Here is a 26,376-nt window from a genome sequence, read left to right as displayed (position 1 = left end):
TGGAGTTGAAAACATTAACATTTATTGATTAAGAGGTTATACATTTTATGATAAATATGGTTTTATTGAATTATTGGCAAAGATACTATGATGTGAATTGCATTTCTATACATCAATACAAAATCTGAGGTAGGGCCTCAAGGATTAATGACATTTAAAATAAATTATGCCTTTCATATACATTTATTTCCTCTTTTTGTATTATTATTTTTGTTTATTATTTATTTTAGTTTTACTTTGTTGTCTGGCACAGAATTTAAAATCTATATATTTTTCATATTTATACTCTATAATTCAAATCAAAGGATGCTATGGCATTTTGGAGGTACATATCTGTATCCATAGGCAGATTTACCTCTTGTAAAACACACATAAATATATGACATTACCCAAGTAATAAGAATTTTTACCTATGCTCTGATAGGTCCACAGTAAAGTGCCAAATGACACAACATACATTACAATATAGACTGACCACATAATGACTGATTGGAAGCTACTCGATACAATACTTTAATACCAGAGGACATCTATAAGGCCAAAGGTTACCTGAAGATGTCATAAGTATAACATATTGGCACACATTAATAATGACCACTAAATGAAGGATGAGTGGCAGTATCTCAGTCTCCAAAATACACAGAATAATATATTTAATTTCTTCATATTTATATATTGTTTATATATAGCTATATACAGTGTATATATATATATATATATATATCTCGGCTATTTGTATATGTATATATGTCTTTTTTTTATAATATATGTTCTCTTTTAAGCTTTTTCAGAACCATTTGAGAAGTTCTCCTTCTTTGGTTGCCTACTGCCCAGTGTCACCCTGTAGGTAGGAAAAGGTGGTAAACTTAGCTGCAGCTGCTACGTAAGGGACACATTCGAGGAAAAGGAGCATAAAGGGAAGAAGCATACATGGAAAAAAAAAATCCACAGCAACACAAACAGCACATGCAAGTCTGTTACATATTTTCTCACAGAATATTTGTTTTGTGAAGAGGTTGTAACAATAGCTCTTGGACAGACGTATAAAGCAACACGAGGACTAAAGAAAACTCACCCAGAACCTTAAATATTATAACAATGATCACAGCAGCTAAACATCATCAATAGACATTAGGATATGCTTTGTATACTATTTGTTGTGCTACATAACCCCTATTACTGTACATCAGGAGTTTCTATTTGAGTAAAAAGCAGCACTGTCTCTTGCTTTATTTTGTGCCCACAGAACTGTAAATGTACCAATTTTTGTTTGACAAATATCTCGCAGATGAACTCCCCTGAGACATTTGCAAATATGATGCAATTGCACTAACAAACAAGCACACAGAGAATGGGACCCCAGATTGACAGTTTTTTTAAACTGTTTGACCAATTTCTTTTGCCAGGCAGCCTTTGACCATGTCTAGGACTGGATGGTTATATAAGTATAAATATCAACAGTAAGTTCTGCACATTAATCCACACCTTCACACAAGTACACACAAACACATATAACACACAGAGCGATATTAAGACTAAACATACTATATCAGAAAAGCATCTCTTTAGTGACACTAAATACTGAAGAACACTTACTTTTTTTTTTTTTTTTTTGCTGTGTTATTCTTTATAAATGCTCTATATTCAAGGCGATTAGTGTAGTATTATTTGCATATTACATGGCTTTTGAAACATCACTCAATTAGCCTAGGCAAAGTTGTTATTCTCATGGTATTACTATGTGTATGTTATTACTTGGCTCCCTAGACTTGAAGTACTAATCATAGCATATATGTTGTAACTATCATGTAGTTATACTTGATATATTGATTTCTAATTAGGAATATTTGATAATCATGGCGGGAAACAACCACTTATTTTGTATAATTAAGCAAGGTGCTTTTAATTATTTTTTGTCATTTTTTACTGACCAGCACAACAAAAACAACAAAACTTGCCCAAAAGCAATATCTCAAGAACATTTTTCTGCAACCCAATTTACATTTGTGAAATTTTGTGTGATGGAGAGCCTGCGAGTCTCCTTCACTGGATTTTAAAGTGTTTGAAGGACTTGTTTCTTGTTTTACTCAAACATTTTCATATTTATTGGGGTTTTACTGTGCAAATATTTTATCCATCCAATTTATTGTATTTATTGTTGTTTTAACTCTCATTTATCTCTTGTTCTTATGTACGTATTCAATGTTATTGTATTTAAAATTGGGGAGGTCAGGGTTAATTTTATTAAAGATAATGGTACGGTCCAAATAGAAAAGGCGGGGAAATTTTGTATCAAATCCAGCCACCTCTAGAGAGTGGGGAGGGATGGATGATGAGTGTTTGGTTAGTGCTGCTTGAGTGCAATATACTCCGGCCTCCATTGTTGAGGGAGGGGAGAACATACTGCTTTTAGAAGTACACAAAACAGGTCTAGTTTTTAGACTGTCTATATTTATGTAACCTTGGTTTTATGCTTGTTTTTAAACACTTATTTATTTGCACATTTTGCACCTCCAACAAATTAAACATCTTTTTGGAACACCTCTCTAGCTTCATGGTGTGATCTCTCCTCGTGACTGCCTTTGTCCCTATCACATATGGCTTTTGAAACAATTAGCCCAGGCAAAGTTATTGTTCTCTTTCTATTACTATTTTATTACTTCCATTGCACGGGCAGTGTGGCTCCCTACACTTGAAGTACGTATCATAGCATATATATGTTGTAACTATCATGTAGGTATCCTTTATATATTGCTTTTTAATTAGGACTATTTTATAATTGTGGGGAGAACAACCTCTTATTTTGTATAATCAAGAAAGGTGCTTTTAACAATCAGTTTTGAAGTTTGGTCATTTTCGATTTACCAGCACAACAACCTCAAGACCATCTTTCTGCAACCCTATTTACATTTGAGAAATAACTTGAAATGGGACACTGAGTGTGAGATCAGGTTCAAACTGTCAGCATACGGCACAATATAAGGGATATAAGAGATAATATAAGGGATTATTTGCACTCATATTTTATAGGGAAATTGTCTACATGTATATTACACCACAAAGAATTATGATGCTTCCACAAACTTGTTCAACTCTAATCCAACATCTAATAAGGTTGATGGAACTGAGTAATACCTGAGACCCTGTTTCATGAAGACAAACAGACAAACAGAGATGGAAAACTTTCAAGAGAAGGAGCATGGTCCCCAAACATCTACAGTATCACAGGATTTCAGATGAAGAAAATTCCCTTTTTCTAATCTATGTATCATTTGCAAGCAATTGTTAAAATAATCTAGAGTGTCCACTACACTAGCACAGTGTATTAACACATGTAACTTAGTGGTAGTTTCTAAAATATACACTTTTCATTAAACACTCACTTCTTACGAGACGACTGGTTTGCCACACATACCACACCTCCTGTTTGAGTTTCTTTTGTGTACACTACTATAACTGCATACTGCATAAGAATAGGAGGATTCACAAAGTCTATGAACAGATCACAACACATACTCGAAAGCATACTCTAAATATTAGTGTACATACATAACTGCTAGTTGGCCATTGAATGCTACTCTAAACAACACTGAATGGTATTATTACAGTATTTGCATGGCTGAATTTTCATTATTTCATTGTAGAATGGGATGGATTTACGTGTACTATTGGAACCTACAGTATGTTGATGTTGGCGTCTATTACACTGCAGAGATAATACAGACAGATTAGTAAATTGTTATAAAGTGTAGAATAGCTTATGATTCAGAGACTGAAATGTGCTCACTTCCCTCCATGATGTAGTATGATTGGTTGAATTAGAGAAAGAGGAAGTCTGAGGCACAAGGTACAGCTATAAGTGGACACAAACGGAGAGCGAGAGTACAATGCCATTAAAGAGTTAAAGTTCACTGTGCACTATTCAGCAGTTTATCTCATTTATGTTACTACATGTAGAACATGATGACAAGCAAATAGATGAGAAATTTAAAGATTAGTCTCCTCATCAATTTTTTTTTTCTTTTTTTTTTTTGCAGTCATCAGCAGTCATTTTGTATATATTAATGAAAAAATAATTAAAAAACAAACACTGCTTGATGCATAATCAGTCAAATATTGCCTCAATAGTTGTAACTGCATCATTATATTGCCTCTGAGAAACACTTGCTCTGTAAAAAGTTTTAGCTGGGATCAGTGTATTAGAATGTGCGAGAAAGACCTCTAATCTCAGACTGACTTTGGATTCTTATTCAGGAAAACAACAACAACAACAAAATCATAGGGTGCTGTCTGTGCTTTCCACCTGAAAGACCCCTCTAAAAGTGTCAAAAGAGGGGAAATATGGCTGAAATAGAACACAAGGGAAAGAGTTTGACGTGATTGCAGTTTCACCCTCAGAGGCCTTGGGAAATGTTGCACTCACTGTGTGAGGAAGATTACTGATATTGGGCTGAGAGTAAGAAATCTTTGGGGGGGAGTTTAAGGCCAAGTGAGTTGGTGCCTAGTGGGTCAATCATGTTCTTGTAGCGTTCTCCACGGTGTTTCATCAAGAATGGACCCCAGTCAGGCTGAGGAGAGCACACTAACTTCAAGCGCTGGAGAGAGAAATATTAAAGGATATTGAATTTATTGAAATTACTCAACTTGTGCTTGTTTTACATCCTAGATATTAAAGCTGAACTTTTCAGTGTTAAAATACTTTCTTCTATCCCAGTTTAATATTCAGAGACAACTATAAGTAAACAATTTATAGGTTTATTTTCTCAAATTGTAAACACTGTTTCTCTGTGTTTGTTTTCAGCGACCCGCTTAAACCTGCCCCTACAACATTACCAATTGAATTGATTTAGAAGGAAAGGGTTATTAAAATATCTATATTTTTAACATATTTAAATGATCCCTTTAATGCATGGCTTTGTTCACATTATTTATCTGTGTATTATATTTTTATACTATTTTTGTAAACTGGTAGTTGACGCTTTTTTATCAACATTTAGATTTTAGGTTAAAACTTACATGACTCTATATGGGAAAGTGTGTATTTTAGGTGCTGTGACTTTTCACCATTTCTTTTTAAAGAACTTTCTTTCTTCCTTGGACACAAAAGGTGAATTATTAAAAAGGCTTCACATGGTTTATTTTCCATTTACTCCAAGTGAATAGTGACTCTGGACTGTCAAGCTAAAAAAAAAAAAAACATAAACCCAATAAAACCACAGTGAAAGAAATCGACACAACTCATACGATCATTTTGTGTGATAAACAGAATGACATTTAAGTTGCTATTCACTCAAATTAAATAAAATCATAAATAAAGCACATAAATCAAATATGGAGGCTACTTCAAACCTTATTGGTTCTCATCGCGTCTCGTAATCAAATGTAATGTTGCAAGAAACAATGAGGTTTGATATTATTGACGTAGACACCGTAACTGATTTCAGCACTTTATTATCGATTACTTTTACTATGGTTTTAAAGGTTTTATTTATTTATTTATTTTTTTACTTTTTCAAGTTTGACAGACCAGAGTCACTATTCCCTTGCATTATATGGCAAATAAATCTTGTGAAGACTTTTTAAAATTCTCCTTCTGTGTTCCATGGAAGAAAGGAAGTCCTACTTGCTAGAAGTGTCATTTGGGTGAGTAAATAATGAAATTAATTTTATTTTTAGGTGAACTATTGGTGAAGTTTCACCATTTTCAATCACCTTTTTGCCATCATTAGTTAATTTTAAAAGATTAGCCAGACAAATGTTTTTTTGTTAGTCATTTGTACAAATATTCCATCTTAAAAACTGCATAATAATTCTGAAAGAATTAGCAAATGCTGTTTAATATATTTTTTGAGTATCGCATGCTATACCACAGCACAAACTTTCCGAAAGTATTTCATGTTAGCAATTAACTGATAACATATTAATGATGGGTGCTTTCCAATACCTCTAGAAGAGGAAATAACCCATCTATCTCTCCCTTACCTCAATTAATGAACCAGGTGCAAGGTGCATCTTGATAACAAACATGATGGGAATCCATATAACAGAGCAGATGACCATAAGCCAGCCGAGTACCATGGACCAAGTTGGATACGTGTAATCCTCATATGTCATCACCTTCCATTGGTACAGACTAAGTCCCAAAATAAACTAGAGAGAAAGAGAGAGAGAGAGAGAGAGAGAGAGAGAGAGAGAGAGAGAGTTGGCATTAACCAGTAGTAATAGCAATGATGTATAAAGGTGTCGTTCTGTGTCATTTGTCTTGCCATGCAATAGCATTGGATGTGTGTCACAGGTAAGTTACAATAATGAACAAACACAATCTGTTTCAACTAATAACACACAAATTATTGTATTGCTCTTGTACATATTGAATACATCATTTAAAAATTCACAGGTTGGAAAAAGTATGTGAACCCCAAGGCTAATGACATTAACAAAAGCTAATTAGAGTCAGGAGTTGGAAAACCTGGCATCCAATTAATGAAACATGATTGGTGGTGTGGGCTAGAGCTACTTTGACTTATAAAAAGCACTCAAACATTTTGTGTTTGCTATTCACAAGAAGCATCTGCTGACATGGACCATAACTTGCGAAAAAGAGATCTCAGGAGACCTACGATCAAAAATTATTGCTTTGCATAAAGCTGGAAAGGGTTACAAAGTTATCTCGAAGAGCTTAGATATTCATCTGTCCACAGTTAGACAAATTTCCTAAAAATGGAGACAATTTAGTACTGTGGCTACTCTCCCTAGAAGTGGCCGTCCAGCCAAGATGACTCAAAAGGCACACCACAGAATTCTCAATGAGATAAAAAAAAAAAGATCCCTATGGTGACCGCTTAAGACTATTGGAACTGGTTAACATTTCTATTCATGAGTCTACTATACAAAAAAACTTTAAAAATTCATGGTGTCCATGGCAGGACACCACGAAGGAAGCCGCTGCTTTCCAACAAAAACATTGCTGCATGCCTGAAGTTTGACAAAGACCACACTGACACTCCATAACGCTTCTGGGAGAATGTTTTGTGGACTGAGTAAACTAAGGTTGAATGGTTTGGAAAGAACACACAGCACTACATATGGCTTAAATAGGGCACCGCATACCAATATAAAAACATCATCCCAACAGTGAATTACAGTGGAGGGAGCATCATGATTTGGGGTTGCTTTGCTGCTTCGGGGCCTAGATCGCTTGCTATCATGAAGGGAAAAATTAATTGGCAAGTTTATCAAGATATCCTACAGGATAATGTCAGGGTGGCTGTGTGCCAGCTGAAGCTCAGTAGAAGTCGGGTGATGCAGCAGGACAATGACTCTAAACATCAAAGTAAATCCACTACAGAATGGCTTCAAAGAAAGAAAATCCACCTTTTGGAGAGGCCCAGTCAGAGCACAGACCTTAACCCAACAGAGATGCTGTGGAATGACCTCAAGAGAGCCGTTCACACCAGACATCTTAAGAATATGGCTGAGCTGAAGCAGTTCTGTGAGGAAGAATGGTCCAAAATTCCTTCTGAACGTTGTGCAGGCCTAATCAGCAGCTACCGGAAATGCTTGGTTGACCAGTTATTAAACCAAGGGTTCACTTACTTTTTCCACAGCACTGTGAATGTATAATGTGATATATTCAATAAATACATGAAATATTATAATTGTTTGTGTGTTGTTAGCTTAAGCTCCATCATGTTTGTCTATACTTGTGACTTTGATGAAGATGAGATCACATTTTATGACCAATCAATGCAGAAAACCAGCTAATTTCAAAGGGTTCACATACTTTTTCTTGCAACAGTATACTGTATACATAGTGTGTGAATAAACCTTATAAGTCTGTCATGTTTAAGGCAGACATACTGTAAGAATGGTTGGTGTGACAAAGGCCCAGCAGATTCTCCAAAACTTGTTTGGCTGGAACCCTATCATCATTTCAATGTCTTCACAGAACCGTTGCAGACCTGTGCCACAAACAGATGAAAGAAAGAAAGAAAAAAAGAAAGAAAGAAAGAAAGAAATATAATTCTGAAATGTGAAATTTGCTTGGCCTATACTCATTGCTGCTTGCAGCTATGTTCTGTTTATATGGTGTTGTTGTTTTAATTATTTTACTTTTTAGTTCTCATTACCTAAACATTCTGATCCCTGGGGTGCACTAAAATAAGCAGCTGGAGCCTGAGGATAAAAAATGTACTAACTGTAGCAATAAACCTACCATAAATGTACGAGACTCCAATCAGTTCAAATATTGCAATGATGACCAGAGAGTAAGAGGCTGCAAATGTGTCAACCAGCTGAAGCATGTACATTCCACTCTGTAAGTGAAAACACACACACACCAAACACAAACACAAACACACACTTTGAGTAAATAAAGTTATCATCATCCCGAACAAAATTTCCAGCCAAGTACCATTATGCATACACATCCTTAAAAATCTGCTGAAAATACATTATATCTATACATTCATCATCAGTTTCAGGGCATGTATTTTTTAACTAAACAAAAACAAAAAAATAAAAATCTAATAAAATACATTTAATTTCCCATACATTTCTCTTGGGACCCAAACTTCTTAGACACTGGGTATTACCAGCCTCTATCATTGTGCAAATAAATAAATAAACAACCAATAAATGTATCAGTTTTTCTACACAGATACATACAGAGCATACATGAAATGTAGTCTTACTTGTTACTGATCTTTATCATTTTAGCCTTAGGATGTTGTTTATCTATTTACCTGTTAAAACATTGTTAAACAATTTTATTTGTTTGTAGGTTTTTTTGTTTTTTTGTTTTCCAGATTATTTAATACTTTTTAATTTCCACATAATCCACTTTAATTAAAGAAGTGTGCTATAATTTAAAAACAGTTAAGGTCCATTCGTAAATGTGGTGTTGCAGCTGGGAATAAAGATAATGTGTTACCTCATTGATCATAGGAAAGCCCAGAACGAAAAATGACAGACAGCAAACCAAAGTGAACACAGGCTTGTGCTTTCGCAGGTACTTGGGGAATTCATCAGAAACTGAGGTCACTATAGTTTCTATGGTGGCAAACTGGAGAGGAAGGAAGAGTGTGCACAAAATTTATTTAGTTATTTTTTTAATTGTTACTAATTCAATTTATTCTACGATAATATATATATATAAAAAAACGTCCTGGTTACTTGCGTAACCTCCGTTCCCTGATGGAGGGAACGAGACGTTGTGTCAATGTAGTGACAATAGGGGTCACTCTTGGGAGCCCGAAACACCTCTGGTCTTTGATAAAAGGCCAATGAAAATTGGCGAGTGGTATTTGCATGCCACTCCCCCGGACATACCAGTATAAAAGGAGCTGGTATGCAACCATTTATTCAGGTTTTATGCTGAGGAGCCAAGACAAGGTCCAGCCATTTCAGCGGGTAGTTCAGCATTGTGGCAGGAGGGGCACAACATCTCGTTCCCTCCATCAGGGAATGGAGGTTACGCAAGTAACCAGGATGTTCCTTATCTGTCACTCACTCGACGTTGTGTCGATGTAGTGACACTAGGGGTCCCTATACAAAACGCCGCAACTGGCTGAACTGTGTTACATGAACTGGCGGTGTGTGACGGTCAGACCACTGTGTGCCTCGCAGCCAGTGCACCAGGCTGACACGTAACCTCCCCCAACATAGTTATGAGTGTCGAACGGCCCTTTGGGGACAAGTCGACTACCCAAAAGATAGAGACAGGCTAACCCAGTCGTGGCCTCTTTTCCACTTCTTTTTTTCCACTCCCTAAAAAAGAAGGGGGATTATCCAACTGGGCCGCCAGGTCTAGTCAGGGGGTGTCCCTCCCAAGGGGAGGATACCGCGGAGACCACACCTCACCCAAAGAGAGGGGGGGGTATTTAAGTGGAAAATACGTCACATGGTCTTGCCGACCATGTGGAGAGTCTCATGGTAGATCCTACCCAACGGGGGAGGAGTTGCTACAAACATGGAGACTGTGGCAGAGGGGGCTCTGCCCAAGGAAGACACAGTTTGCAAACAGGAAAACGAATTAGCGGAAGATATACATCGCATGGGTTTACCTTACAGGGAACCGCCACATGCGGAGCACTTACCCCAGAACAGGGCTCTTAGTTAGCACATGTACTGGGCCGGCAGTGAGTCTCTCCGAAAACTCGACTGTCACAGGGCTCGGAGGAAGTCAACCAGGGAACATAGTTTGTGAACACTACTGGGAATTAATGGCACACGTCTTCAGCTCAGAGGAGGTGAAAGGCGCTACGTGCAAGCGATACACCCGGCCGGCTATCCCGGGCTTATCCACTTGTATTGCGTGCCACTACCTGGGATGAAACCGGTTCCACCCGGAGGTTGTAGAACCTTGCAAAGGTGTTGGGTACTGCAAATGTCTGTTAGAGAGGCACCTCTGGCCAGGGCCCAGGAAGCTGCTACACCCCTGGTAGAATGGGCTCATAGCCCTACCGGGGGCAGCACGTCCTGGGCGTGATATGCCATAGCTATGGTGTCAATGAGCCAGTGGGCGATCCTCTGCTTGGAGACAGCGCTTCATTTCCGCTGTGCACCAAAGCAGACAAAGAGCTGCTCAGAGATCCTAAAGCTCTGCGTGCGATCCAAATAGATGCGTAAAGCACGCACCAGACACAGCAACGACAGGGCTGGGTCTGCCTCCTCCTGGGGCAGCGCTCGCAGGTTCACCACCTGGTCCCTAAAAGGAGTGGTGGGAACCCTGGGCACATAGCCCAGTCGGGGTCTCAGGATCACGTGAGAGTAGCCCAGACCAAACTCCAGGCATGTTTCACTGACAGAGAATGCTTGCAGGTCTCCTACCCTCTTGATGGAAGTGAGCGCAGCCAGGAGGGCAGTCTTCAAGGTGAGTGCCTTAAGCTCAGCTGACTGCAAAGGCTCAAAGGGGGCTCTCTGTAGACCCTGAAGAACTACAGAGAGGTCCCATGAGGGAACGAGGCACGGTCTGGAGGGATTCAGCCTCCTGGTGCCTCTCAGGAATCTGATGATCAGGTTGTGCTTCCCTAAGGACTTACCGTCCACTGTGTCGTGGTGTGCTGCTATAGCAGCTATGTAAACCTTCAAGGTGGAAGGGGACAGCCGCCCCAGCCCATTTTGGAGGCATCTGTCGTGACCACGACACGCCTGGAGAGGGGAACACCTGCCCGTAGAAATGAGAGGTCGGTCCAAGGGCTGAAAAGAAGGTGACAGACCGGCATGATGACCACGTGATGTGTCCCGCGGCGCCATGCCCATCTCGGGACTCGAGTCTGAAGCCAGTGCTGAAGCAGTCTCATATGCATCAACTCGAGCGGGGTGGCCACCGCTGAGGATGCCATATGCCCCAGGAGCCTCTGAAAGAGTTTCTGTGGAACCGCTGTTTTCTGTTTGAATGCCTTCAAACAGGCCAGCACCGACTGTGCACGCTCGTTCGTGAGGCGCGCTGTCAACGAGACTGAGTCCAACTCCAAACCGAGGAAAGAGATGCTCTGAACTGGGAGGAGCTTGCTCTTTTCCCAGTTGACCTGAAGCCCTAATCGGCTGAGGTGCGAGAGCACCAAGTCCCTATGTGCACACAACATGTCCCGAGAGTGAGCTAGGATTAGCCAGTCGTCGAAATAGTTGAGAATGCGAATGTCCACTTCCCTTAACGGGGCAAGGGCTGCCTCTGTGACTTTCATGAAGATGCGAGAGGACAAGGACAGGCCGAAAGGGAGGACCTTGTACTGATATGCCTGACCCTTGAATGCAAACCGCAGGAAGGGTCTGTGTCGAGGTAGAATCGAGACGTGAAAGTACGCATCCTTCAGGTCTACCGCCACAAACCATTCTTGATGCTGGACGCTTGCCAGAATGCGTTTTTGCGTCAGTGTAAAGCCCAGTTCAGTACTCGCAGGTCCAAGATTGGCCGTAACCCACCGCCTTTTTTCGGTACGATGAAGTAGGGGCTGTAAAACCCCTTCTTCATCTCGGCCGGAGGGACAGGTTCTGTCGCACCCTTCCGTAGGAGGGTAGGTCGTGGCCGTGCTGAGCCTAGGGACATTGAACCACTTACCTGGCTCCTTGTGACCACCCCCGGAACAGCCTGGGATGGGGGGAGGAAGAGGCCTGTCCTCGTAACTCGTGGAGACTGTCACATCGGGGGCGGATGTGTGCCACAACTGGGCGCGCAGGGGCGGGGAGACCGCCGCTGGAGCGCCAATCCTGCAAGGAAAAACCCGTGGACGGTGGTCGTGATGACGACCGTGCACACTGGGTATGTGACCCAGGGAAGGAGGAAACCGCTCTTTTGCTGAACTGTTGGGTACCACAGCCACTTGGGCATGCGGCAAAATCAAATAAAAAAGGCAACAAAAGATTCTCCACCCGGCCCTCCACCAGGGGATGGAGTGGTCTTACTACCAGCTCCAATGCAGTGGGTTTCATCGACCCTGGGTCACCCGTCTCAGGGGTGCTTTGACGACCTTCGTGGGTTCTTAGCGGCCGGCCGTGAGACAGGTGGCGTCTGCTTCCTGCGGTGGGCTCCACGCCGGGGCCAGGCCGAAGGGGCGGGCTGCGGTGGAGCCGGTGCAGTCACCGCAGGGGGACACCCTTGGCGACGAGCAGACAGGGTGCGGGATCTTGAGCCGCACCGGGGCAGGATATGCCGGATAGCCTCCGTCTGCTGCTTCACCGTCGAAAACTACTGGGCAAAGTCCTCGACGGTGTCGCTGAATAGGACAGATCGTGACCGTCTGAAGTTGAGAGGTAATGACTGCAACCAGGAATAACACACATCGGAAAGGTATCTTTAAAAAGACGTGTCTTTAAAAAGATGTTCCGTATGTGCCGCTCTTTTAGAGAAATATACTCTTTCAGAAAAATATTCTCTCTTTTTTCTGCCGAAGCGCCCAGGGGCATTCTCTGCAGTGCACTAGTGCAGAGGAGGGAGAAGCCGCTGAAATGCGCCGTCAGATCCAGTAGAGGTGAATGAACAGTCGTGAGAATTCAGCTCAATGAGCATGACCGTTCGGCTCCAAAGAGAAAATCTAAATGAGTGGTTGCATACCAGCTCCTTTTATACTGGTATGTCCGGGGGACTGGCATGCAAATACCACTCGCCAATTTCATTGGCCTTTTATCAAAGACCAGAGGTGTTTCGGGCTCCCAAGAGTGACCCCTAGTGTCACTACATCGACACAACGTCGAGTGAGTGACAGATAGGGAACTAAAATTATTGTGAAACAAAAAAAAAACATACAGTTCTTAAATAATTACACCAGAGCCCTTACCATAGTATCCAGACCAAGTGTAAGCAGCATGAGGAAGAAGATAATGGCCCAGAATGGCGACAAGGGCAACCTAGTCAGCGCCTCTGGGTACACCACAAATGCAATTCCTGGACCTTAAAAAGGGGATATTTACAGACAAACAATGACAATGTGACACTGTGATCTATAAAGCAGATAATTCTGGTTCTGGATGCTAACTGGTCAAAACAGCAATCCAAGCATGATAAAAAATATACAATATAGTAACAGCTATGGCACTAAACACCAAGTTACTGTGTATATCACTGCACGGGTGCCATAGAAGCCAAATATTCACCTCAGTTTACATGTCAATGATAATTTTTTTAGCGAAAGGATGGCACTTAATGAAATTGCTGGTGAATAAAATAGCCTATGAATGAAAATTTGTTTCCCTAACACCTTTAGATTGTATTGTATGCAGTTATCGTTTTATAAAAGCAATAGGCATTTAAAGCCGTAAATATAGTCATGGAAAAAGGGGTTCTAACAGCACTCTTTAGTGGTCACTATTCACAATACAGCATGGCCTCTTGTAGTTTTGCTTAATTATAGAGTTTTATATAGAGTTTCCTCAAACAACCAATAAACCACACCTGGTCATTTAATAGTTTACTAAACAACTAGCTACAAAAACAAATACACATACACACATGCATATACAGTGGAAACAAAAAGTATGTGAACCCTTTGGAATTAGCTGGTTTTCTGCATTAATTCATCATAAAATGTGATCTCATCTTCATCAAAGTCACAAGTATATACAAACAACAATGTGCTTAAGATAACAACACACAAACAATTATAATCTTTCATGTTTTTATTGAAAAAAATCCCATTAAACTATCACAGTGTTGTGGAAAAAGTAAGTGAACCCTTGCATTTAATAACTGGTCGATCCTCCTTTGGCAACAATAACCTTAACAAAGCATTTCCGGTAGCTGTGGATTAGACCTGCACAACATTCAGAAGGAATTTTGGACCATTCTGCCTTACAGAACTGCTTCAGCTCAGCCATATTCTTAGGATGTCTGGTGTGAACAGCTCTTCTGAAGCAGCAAAGCAGTCCCAAATCATGATGCTCCCTCCACCGTACTTAAACGTTGGGATGATGTTTTCATGTTGGTATGCGGTGCCCTATTCATGCCATACATAGTGCTGCGTGTTCTTCTCAAACAATTCAACCTTAGTTTCATCAGTCCACAAAACATTTTCCTAGTAGTATTGTGGAGTGTCAAGGTGGTCTTTGGCAAACTTCAGGTGCGCAGCAATGTTTTTGTTGAAAAGCAGCAGCTTGCTTCGTGGTGTCCTGCCATGGACACCATGCCTGTTTAATGTTTTCGATATAGTAGACTTATGAACAGAGATGTTAACCAGTTCCAATGATTCCTTCAAGTCTTTAGCTGTCACTCTATGGTTCTTTTTTAACTCACTGAGCATTCTGCAGTGTGCCCTTTGATTCATCTTGGCTGGACGGCCACTTCTAGGGAGAGTAGCCACAGTACTAAATCGTCACCATTTATAGACAATTTGTCTAACTGTGGACAGATGAATATCTAAGCTCTTCAAGATGACTTTGCAACCCCTTCCATCTTTATGTAAAGCAACAATTCTTGATCGTAGGTCTTCTGAGATCTCTTTTTTTTTTTTTTTTTGCAAGGCATAGTCCACGTCAGCAGATTCTTCTTGTGAATAGCAAACTCAACATGTTTGAGTGCTTTTTATAAGTCAAAGTAGCTCTAACCCACACATCCAATCTGGTTTCATTAACTGGATGCCAGGCTTGCAAACTCCTGACTCTAATTAGATTTTGTTGACATCATTAGCCTAGAGGTTCACCTACTTTTTCCACAGCACTGTGAATGTTTAATGGGATGTGTTCAATAAAGACATGAAATATTATTGTTTGTGTGTTGTTAGCTTAAGCACATTGTTGTTTGTCTATACTTGTTTATACATCATAACCTTTGATGAAGATGAGATCACATTTTATGCATTCAATTAATGCAGAAATCCTGCTAATTCCAAAGGGTTCACATACTTTTTCTTGCCACTGTACACACACACACACACAGACACACACACACACACGTACCTTCATCTGCCACACTCTCAATTGGGACTTTGAGCTCATGAGCCATGAAGCCAATTACTGAAAAAATTACAAAACCAGCAAAAATACTGGTGGCACTGTTAGTACACGTCACAATGAGAGTGTCCCTGCAAAGCAAAAAAAACACAAAAAACACACACACACACACACACAAAATAAGAAACAGAACACATGAGATAACCTTATATAATAATAATAATACATAATAATAATTATTATTATTATAAAAAAATATTTGGTAAGATGTGTCTATCATTTGTGCAATGTGCACAATCTCTAACACGCATCCTAGACTAGTGGTGCTAAAATTAATATGAAAGAATAGTTACCCTCTTTTTGTTGGTTAGTAAGTAAGGAGATCTTAAATTAGTAGTACAACTAAATTAGTAGTAACTCCTTGAAATGATGCAGGAAGTGATCATGCTGGTTACCTGTAGCAGTTGTTATGGAACTTATTGTAGGATGACAAGGTTATAAGACCACCCCATGCAGCAGACAGAGAGAAGAAAATCTGTGTAGCAGCATCCTTCCACACCTAGGGATAAAGGTGAAAGAGAAAAAAAGCAAACAGATAGATACACAGATGAAAAAGGACTGAATCTGGAGGAGAATACATCAAATATAATAACTTATAAATATATACTTCTATTACCTTGGCATCATTGAGTTTTTCCCATTTGGGTGTTATGAAGTAAAGGATACCAGAGCCGGCTCCAGGCAGAGTGACCCCTCTGATCAACAGAATGACCAAAACCACATAGGGGAAAGTGGCAGTGAAATACACCACCTGAGAACAAGGTGCATATCAGAAAAAAATGTAAGTACAAAAGTTTGTAAAAGACAGCTGCAGTTTGTTTATAACCAAAACAATTTTGAAAATCCAACAAGCATAAACACACAAGATACTGTATGATAAAGAATTGTCACTCAAACTGATTACTGTCCTCAAAAATTGATCAAAGGAACTTGGAAAGCATTATTAAACTTTTTTGCTACTGTACTTATAGTCTTGGTACTTTGTATAATGGGCCTGCTCTTAACAAATAATTATAATGTCACCAATGTTTATTTATTTATATATTTAACCTTTATTTAACCTGGCAAGTCACTTAAAGGAATGTTCCAGGTTCAATACAAGTTAAGCTCAATCGACAGCATTTGTGGCATAATGTTGATTACCACAAAAATACATCTGGACTCATCCCTCCTTTTCTTAAAAAAAGCAAAAATCAAGGTTCCAGTTAGGCACTTACAATGGAAGTGAAAATGAAATTGAAGTATAAAATTATAAGCTTCTCATTTCTGCCTCTAAACCATCCAAAAATTGGAAAAAGAGGGGCGAGACAGAATAAATTTTTTGTGGTAATCAACATTTTTGTGGTGCAACAAATGTTGCCGATTGAGCTTAACTTGTACTGAACCCAAAATATATTTTTTTAAATAAACAGAACAAATTCATCCCAGACTCACAAATACAACCTCCAAGCACTATTTTTAACTTTAAACACGAGAATTAGATACATTCATTTTAATGTACATACTTGATTTAAACCTGATGTAATTTTTTCAGTGTTAAAATACAGCCTGATCTCATGAAAATTATGTGACCGTGGCAACATTTTTACAAAATAAAATTACATGGTTCTTTACACATATCACTGTGTTCAAGGTGAAATGTCCATTCCCAAAAAGATGAGGTTTTTAAGGTTAATGCTCTATGGCATTTTAAAATAAACAAGAACTTCCCCCCCTAACCTAAACATAACTAATATTGTCATAAAAAGCAAATGTGTGATTAAAACAGCCTGGTCTCATGAAATTTACGTGAGAATTGCAACGTTTTTGCAAAACACATTTGGCTGCACTTTTCAAGTGAAATGTCAAGCAGGGGGCGCAAAAACCGAGCAAAATGAGGTTGTAATCAGATGAGGGTTTTTAAGGTGAATTTTAGATTGAGGTTTTAATAAAACCTTTTATCTAACCTAAAATTTTACCCTAACTTAACCAATAGTGTCCAAAAAGAGAAATGAGAGTTTAACAAAACAGACATCCTTACCCTTAACCAACACTTAACCTTAACCAATAGTGTTTTAAAATGAAAATCACATTTTCTAAAGCAACCACTTTAATGTGTGTCACTTCTATCTCTTTGTTGTGTCATGTGTCTGCTTGAGTTCTTGTCTGGTTTTGAACCACAGTCCTCCAAAGTCCAAAGTCCTACGCTCTATGAGGTGAGCTACCGCACAAGCTAATCATATTGGAATAAGTGTATTTATGTTTGTGGGTCTGTAATACAAGCATTAAAATGTATAATTTTTCAAAAGATGCGTTAGAGTAAAAGTGTCTCAATATCATAACATAGCAGGGTTTGAGAAATAGAAAAATAAGTGTTTATAAAGTCATAATCAGGCATTGAAGTCATGATTTGAGTGAAATGAATAAAACACACAGTTGTTGTAGCACTTCTAGTGTTCATTTCACCTGGAAACTACAGGGAATTGTACCTGGAGACACGTATAACAAGTTTTGCAAAAATGTATATAGAGTCACGTTTTCACTATGAGACATTGGATTAAATGCGCAATAGCTGAAGCAACAACGTTATTTTGTTCTCACATGTAGATTTGCATGCGTTGCCGGACTCGTACCCCAATCTTTCACATTTAAAATCCAACCACTCAGGTGGCTAGCAGTTGAGCTACTGTGCAACTTAGTCACATTAGAATAAGCTTGTAAATGTAGCTGGTTAAGTAGAATGTCGTATTTCAAATATTGCCTAATAGTTAGTGTTTCGGTATAAAATCGCATTGTGTGAGTAACAGAGCAAAATCAGTGTTTATGAACTGTTAATCTGCTGTTTTATTGTGATTTGTGAATAAGTGAATAAAACTTGTTGTTGTTGTACCTCTAGTGTTTATTTCACCAGAAAACTGCTGTGATACGTAGAATGAGACATGTAAAACTCATTTTGCAAAAGACTTAGCTATAATAACTAGGTTGCCTAGGTTGTGAAAATATGTTCTCTTAGTTTAATATGCAGAACCAGCTCTAATTTAGCTATGTGTAAGTTTCCCCGAAAAGTGTAAACACAACAGTGGCCCCCTCCCAAATGGCACACAATGTGTACTTGCGGTCTCGTGGCCTTCATTGCGTGTTCCCGAGAAGTCCATGAGACCATAGGGTGTCCCATTTGACATTTTAGCGCTCAAAAGGGTGCTCACAGGCAGCCCATTTGCGCCCTGAATGCGCCCTTCAACTAATCCTCTTGACCAATCAGAGCGGACTGGATTTTCCGTGCCAGAGGAAAAAACATGGCAGACAAGGCAATGTCAATAAAGTTGGTATAAAGTATCACTTTTTAGTCTAATGTTTATAACTCACTCAAAACTTTTTTTATTCAGTTTTCCATTGATGCGATTACTCCTATTTAGTTTTTATTAAATACTGTAGTTTTTTTCTTGAGGATGTTTTGCGTATTTAAAAGTAAGTAATCTAACACTAAACCTTTGTTATTACTTTTTCAAAGAGGATTTTAATATTATTGTGAGTCTCTAAAATATTAAGACATAAGGGAGTATTTTCCTGTACAAAGCTGTAGCTTGTAAGATTGCTTATATTTATTGATATAGCAATATTCGGTCTACCAGCGATATATACATATACTGTACCTGCAGAAGTGTGGCTGTGTGTATAAATATAATGATTTTTGTAATCTATGGCAGTGTGTGAGACATCTGTTCTATACATTTGACTGTGTTTTAAGCACCTGCATGCAAACATCCAGGTGTCTGAGTCATGTTTTATTGTTTTCTAAATATTTAAAAAGATGGGGTTTTCTTGTTGTTATATGTGCGCATTGATTTTCAGAGGTTCTTTATTAAATTATCTAATGATTTATTGTTAGGGTGTTGCTTGGAATTATTTAATAAAAACACATTTTCAAGAGTTAGTTTAAAGTGTGTTCCTTCACCTTTTTTAATCAATGTCATAACTTTTCAAATAATAATGTATAAAACTCTGAGCATATGAAGAACTTAATGTATTAAAAAAAAGCATCATCTTATTGAAGTCACGAATTCTGTGCCAAATGTACACTTTAATCACTCATGCACCCTCATGGACTTGTTAACTAGCACCCCATCGGTCTGCACTCGCTTACGTCACCAAAATCTGGTCTCAGAGGAGGACCTCAAGGGTTTAGGGTGACATTTGGGACAGGGCCTGTGACTATCAAACATCTCTCTGGAGCATCCTGACCAGCCCAACACAGCACCACTGGCTCAACCAATGGCGTGAGTTTAGGGCGGGACTATCTGTTTGTTCAACAAATAGCAGACAGGGGCTGTGTATAAAACAATCACTATTTTTGCTATTTTACACACTTCAGCTTTACACTCAGAATAGTAGAAAACACAGCCAGAGATGTTACTACAAATTTATTTTAAACATTGCAACTACATATGACATATATCTGCTGAAAGATATCCAGAGATATAGAGAGAACTTTGCAATAGATCAGTAATAGGCCCAATAATGGCTCTTAATTGAGTTACTGTAAATAAAGTAGGGAGGAGAAGTGAAAATAGTCAACCTGTCTTCTTACCTTCCCTGAGGACTTGATCCCTTTAGCCAAAGAGGCATAGACAATAAGCCATGCCAAAAAAAGGCAAGCCGCCAAGGGCCAACGGATGTCCCCTGGGTATTCAATACCCTTGGAAATGTGCAACACATTATACCTGTGAAAAAAAAAAACACAGTGATTACCATCCTATTATTTTGCAAAATTACATATAAAACACTGTGATAGATAAATATTTTGTCAAATTTACCCAAACTGATAGATAGAGAAGCAAACTTACTTGAAATACTCCTCACTTGGGCTGACATAGGTTTTGTTATCTGCTGTGACATTCAACAGTTTACTTAAATTCCCAACAGCATTTGCAGATAAACAGAATGTAGTGTTCTTGATAGATGTGATGTTTCTCTCCCTTAGTATACACGAATCTGGCCAGAAAGGAAATATGACAGAACTTGGAATGAACTTGAAATATGTCTGTTTTTACCAGTGTCATTCACTGTATTGTTGTAAAACATTTTAAAGCTAATCTAAGATATTGCACACACAAACCAGGCCGTTACCACCATAGACATGATTGAGGTCAGTGCACGCCCTCCCAATATTCAGATTAGATTAGTTGTTGATCAGTATGAGTTTTTCAAAAGCCGATACTTAAAACTGAGTGCAACCATATTTATATGGTTATATCCTTGCACACAACTGTAAAACTAACTGTATACACTTTATGCTTAATTCACGATTTAGTGGCGCTACTCAAACCAGCCACGGGGTGGCAATGCATCTCACTGCGGCACTGCACCAACTATTACAGTAAATTTGTCAAGCAAGCAGATTTTCTGCTGAATTCACCAAAAGCACGACATCGGAAATGGCGTTTTAAAACGTGTTAAAACGTAAACATTTTCAAAAAATTAAATAGCATACGTTATGATACCTTGGAGTTCTTTATCCAAAATATATTTCAATCTATTCTTTTTCTTTTTCAAATAAAGCTCACACGACATATCTCACTATTTCCAAGTGTCTGTGTGGAAAATGAACACTTATTACACAAGTCTGTTAATGACAAAAATTGTCAAGTCATCAAATGAGAAGTTGTGGAGTAATGAGAAAAAAAATTGTATTTGCGTAGGGTATAGATAGAGAGAGCATGATCACACCGAATAACCTAAATTGAGTGGCATAGGCTACTTAATTCGTGAAATACAGATTGCGCATTGCGCATTTTAGTTAGAAAACTAAGGGGGGGGGGGTCCTTACCCAAAAGCAGCATGTCTTTGTCTTTGCATTCGATGGTGTTCCATTCATTTTTACACGTGGCCCATGGCAGTATGCCCTTCAACGAAGCGAACAGGTAGTACAATGTCCAGCACATAATAATATTATAGTATATGGCTATCAAGACAGATATTATCAACATGGCAATCCCGCAACCTATAATAACAAAATGAAACCAGATAATAGAAATTACACTTAAAGCAGTCGAGAAGTCGATTACCATTTCACTGGAGATACACTACAACAACTATTAGGCTACTCATTAGGCTACATCTGATCATCAGTCTGTCGTAATTAATAAAGTCAGTTACCTTGTAGAGCCGGAATTGCTTTCCATACAGACACCGGTCCTTGACTGGCGAACTGACCCAACGACACTTCCAGCAAAAATATAGGTATACCGGCGAGGCCTAACATGATCAGGTAAGGTATCAAAAACGCACCTACAAAAGAGAAAGCGGCTACTGTTTAAAGAGTCATAAACTGCGCATCCTAAAACTTAAAAAAAAAAAAAACTCTAAAGTTGCACTATAAACTCCTGTGCACAGAAATTTTGCGAAGTTTACTATGGCATAATTAACCTTAAATATACAAAATAAAAAAAGCCATATATATATATATATATATATATATATATATATATATATATATATATATATATATATATATATATATATATATATATATATATAGAATGGGTAATAATAAGACCCTAATAATAATAGGCTGATTTTGTTGTCATTTCAGTTCCTAGATTACAATGCCATTTAGCGCAATCATAAAATGAAATTTAAATTCGTTAAAATGTAATTCATTTTTAATTGTAATTCATTAATGACAGACAAAAAAAAAAAAAAAAAAGAAAAGAAACATTTTTAACAGCGTTTAACGAAAGTATAAAGGCTATGTGAGTATTACTAATAATTCAAGAAAATTATTTACAACTTTGAAGCTACGCGTTTTCCATTATAAATCGATCTAGTCAAGAATACATCATTTTTTTCTTTAGTTCTAGTATTCTGTGATCATGATGAGGCCATAAAGTTTTCTTCTTCTTCTTTTTTTCCTCACCTCCACCATTCTGGAAAGCAAGATATGGGAATCTCCACACATTTCCCAACCCCACGGCATAGCCCACCATGGAAAGAATAAAATCCATTTTGTTGGACCAGTTTCCCCGGGCTTTATTCTCGTCTCCTCCCGCATCATCATCGTCATCCTGGAGGAACAGTCCATTACAGACCACGCTATTAATTATTTTCATTCATTCATTTACGATTTATCAACGATCATTTCTATTGTCCGATTACGGAACATCAAGAAATTTAGAGGTATGCATCACTTATCGGGGGAAAATAGGCTACACAAACACTTCCCCGATAACTTTTTTTGTGCTTTTCCCGTGACCTATGGGAATAGAGGGATCCCAATGGGAATTGTACTATAAACAGATTGTTATGTAACACATTATCCTGCAACACAACCATCCACCAGAAGCAATCTCTGGGGACAATGAGCCTCACTGCCCAAACTGAGCAGATTCATTTCAAATTACTTTCGTTAAATCATAGAAGCAAAACTCTGATCTGGGGACTTTGTTTCCATGACAATGCATTATCCTAATCACTACTTGCCACATCCTCATCCCCTACCTAATTGTGAAAACTTTCGTAATTACTGACTTGTCAGAAATAATCACTATCAGTGAAAGACCAAATGGGTTCAAATCTTCCAAGACTGGAAACAGATTTCGTTTCACTTTTCACTTCTGAGTGACTAAAGAACAATGTCCTAACTGTCCAAATCACTTTAAAATTAATCCTAAAACATGGGTCGAAATTGTATTAGGCTAGCCTACATATGACAGCAGTCGGTCTCCAGTTTTAACTCCTGAAGCACATTATTCAGAACCAAAGCGATACCATTAGCCTATATTTATTAAACAAAGTAAAAACCTTAGGTTGACTAGCATATTGGTTTAATTATACTGAAATATTTTTTACATTTTGTTTTCTTTTTACGACCAATCCAACAAGTTTTAATGTTAAATACAGGTCTCACGACCAAAATTTAAATGAAAGGTTAACGGACAGAAGCTGCAGCTCGATTATAAAAGGTCCTTTAGTTCAATAATGTAACTATACTGATATACCAATTTGAACAAAGCACCACAACCGTCCTCCAGACAGATACACTTCGGATGACCCAGCTATTGCTTTTGATCAAGACTCTCCCCGTTTGAAAGCGTAACGCCCAGGGGTGATTGGCTGACTCCACCGGAATTGAAACGTTCATTTGTAACCACTTACCCCGGTCAACGTGCCAGGCAGAACAGATGTATTGCCATCTGTACCCAATATGATGGTGGTCTGGCTCATAGAGGTCCAGTCACCGGTGGTGTTATTATGCTCCGCCGCGATCCTTACAGCGCCTTGATTATTAGACATCACGCCCGACGTGGCTTTACCGTGTGTAGCGGTCGAACCATCCATTTTACCGGTGGAATCCTTGCGCACGGCAGAGTTCACGGAAGCAAACGTGGATCCAGGCGCGGCGTTTTTAAACGTTCCATATGCTTTACTGGCTTCCATTTCGCACGGTTTATTTTCCGAAGGACAAAAAGTTTTCCGTTCGTTTGTGGACGGCGGCTGGGGTACCGGGTGGCCGTTCTCAGGTTTGTTATTAGTTGTAGCTCCAACCGCTCCCCCCGACTGCTGGGGCGGAATACTGTTTGACGGCTGTCTCAACATTTCTCCGTGCTCAAAATCCTGCAACGTTAAAGTGTTAAATACAAATTAGACAAGAACAGAACAGTAAACATGCTCACTGCAGTCAGTTATCTAGTATTTTTTCTACACTCAGATATTATGTGGATACACCTACCAGTAGGCAGCACAGCGGGAGAAAAAAAAAAAAAAAAAACAATTTCAAACTATCATTCTATAACTTCTGAAACAGGGTTTCATCTATATCCAAGATCGTTTCTGGACATATCTGCTCCACTTCTTTGATTTTCAGCTCACGGATGGCCGCTGTTTGGTTCTTGCTTTTACCATTAGAGAAAGGTTCTTTAATTTTACGCCTCATTTACCTCCTGTCATTCAACCCGGCACATCCCCTGGTTTTATGGGCAATAGACAAGCTGCCGGGTACGGCCAAGGCTCTTTCCCCCTGCGGCAGGCACCAGTTCCAGTATAAGTGTGCAATGCAAACCCGGGTGACAACATGCAACATTACACCAACAATTACACTGCACCACTGAACGGCGAAACGTTAAAATATACTGGGTTATAATTATACACAAGAGATTAAAAAAATACACCGTTTCACTGCATCTATATAATCTTGGCTATTATTCTAAATTTGTTACAATAACGTAATATAAAAAGCAAACAAAACAAAATATCGTACGCTAAGTTATAAACGAATTACTTTCTTATAAACTGTAATTATATATATAGGCATATGTATGTTACAAATGTAGCTATATACGCAATGCAACGAAGGTTCCCCTGAAAAAAAAAAAAAAAAAAAAAAAGTTAAAAGCGTGCCACAAAGTTTCAGCACCGTGGATAGCGACTTGTCAGTTGATTCGCGCACTTCCAAAAAACACTTTGTGTTGCCATGATAATTTGACTTCTAAATAATTTCAAAACCATTCAGAGCAAGAACAGACAAAGCGTAAAGTAATGAATGTGCTCTACTTACCATTTGTGCAGAGTCAACAAATGTGGGTTAATAGCAGAAAACAGCTGTAGAGACGGCAGGCAGACTGAATTTGGCTGTGCAAAATGCAGAGCTTTCTATATCTCCGTGGGAAAGATCGGGTTTGCGTCAGTGCATGGCAAGGTACCCTTCGCATGACATTTTCTTGATAATAGGGGTTTGATAAATCATTGGCCCTGAATTCTGATTTTTAAAGGGGCAACAAGCGAAGACGCGAGCTCGTGACACACACAAGGCAGAGCGAGACTAAGTTTTGGGACGGACTGGCTCGTGACTGATTAATAAACTTGTCCCCCAGGACTATGTAAAGATGTTCATCTGACGCACGCTGGAGAAGATTCTGCAGACGCATGCATCAAGGGGGGCTGCATAGTTGACCAGTTCATCTCTACAGAGATAAATCTAAATATACATAATTTAAAAGCAGCTTAATGAATAATCAGGTAATAGGCCCATTTTTTATTTTCAAAATAAATTCCCCATCTTACACATTATAGATCAGTGTAAAATCTGGCATTTGTATTTTTTGATAACCACAGAAATATAATTTTTGAATTCTTTTTAAGAAGTGACCATTTCAAAAACAAATATTTGACTTTGCAAGATTATGATATACTATAAAAAACGTTTATGGCATTTATTCTAGTATTAATTGCCTACTATGGCATAGTTTGCCCATCACACAAACGCACCCGAACCCTTACGCACATAAGATACGCGTTCACGCACTTTTTGCGTCACTGGCAACACATATTGCTCCAGTGCTAAAAGTGGGCGAGGTTTTCAGAGGAGTGGACTTACTCATTTGTTAAACTTTTACGCAAGACAAAGGAGCATTTTTCTATTTTTAGCTTCAGTGTAACCACACTGCAATGAGCACCCAAGCATCATCCTCTGGAGTGCCATTTTTAAGAGCGCATCACTGAATTGCACATAACATTATTATTGGTAATAATTTATAATAATCTTCACAAATAAACAGGCCATATAATATTGAAATTTAGGCATACATTAACTTCTGATCTGTTAAGCATCACCTTTTTTTATTTTTATTAATGACTTAATAAAAGTTATTACAAAGTGCTACCAGTGCATTCCAAGTGCAAAGTGTACAACTAGTTCAACTCAAGTAATACAATAACGTTGGTAGGTTGTTATATTCAGTCTTAAATGCTCTCAGTGATATCACTCTACATGCACGCGGCTGCAGTGACCATCATAAATCTGCAGCTGCCTGTGATAAGCCTCTGTACAGCTGGATTAGCTCTTTGCTCTAGGTTTAATTGCTTTGTGAACAGAGAATAATTGTAATTGATTTCTGCGTCTCTCTCAGTGTCACCTATATATGTAGTTTTTAAAGCAGAGTAAGAAGACACAAGGTG

At 38.7% G+C, this 26,376-nt stretch overlaps 1 protein-coding gene across 1 annotated transcript; it reads right to left on the bottom strand.

Moving 5' to 3' along the window:
• LOC127415773 (sodium- and chloride-dependent glycine transporter 2-like) lies at positions 1–25,112 on the bottom strand. Its single transcript, XM_051654678.1, has 16 exons — positions 24,977–25,112; positions 23,578–24,036; positions 22,340–22,487; positions 21,580–21,711; positions 21,251–21,424; positions 20,268–20,415; positions 20,012–20,144; positions 16,061–16,195; positions 15,840–15,943; positions 15,391–15,515; positions 13,278–13,390; positions 8,933–9,064; positions 8,216–8,315; positions 7,861–7,961; positions 5,983–6,150; positions 1–4,595 (listed from the first exon to the last, which is right to left on the bottom strand). Exons 1-16 carry the CDS (start codon positions 24,977–24,979, stop codon positions 4,437–4,439), a joined length of 2,334 nt encoding a protein of 777 aa, XP_051510638.1. The 5' UTR covers positions 24,980–25,112; the 3' UTR covers positions 1–4,436.
• Positions 25,113–26,376: the final 1,264 nt, after the last annotated feature.

The sequence above is a fragment of the Myxocyprinus asiaticus genome, chromosome 2 (assembly GCF_019703515.2).
Source record: "Myxocyprinus asiaticus isolate MX2 ecotype Aquarium Trade chromosome 2, UBuf_Myxa_2, whole genome shotgun sequence".
NCBI classification, from domain to species: domain Eukaryota; kingdom Metazoa; phylum Chordata; class Actinopteri; order Cypriniformes; family Catostomidae; genus Myxocyprinus; species Myxocyprinus asiaticus.
This window is presented reverse-complemented; position numbering and strand designations above follow the sequence as displayed.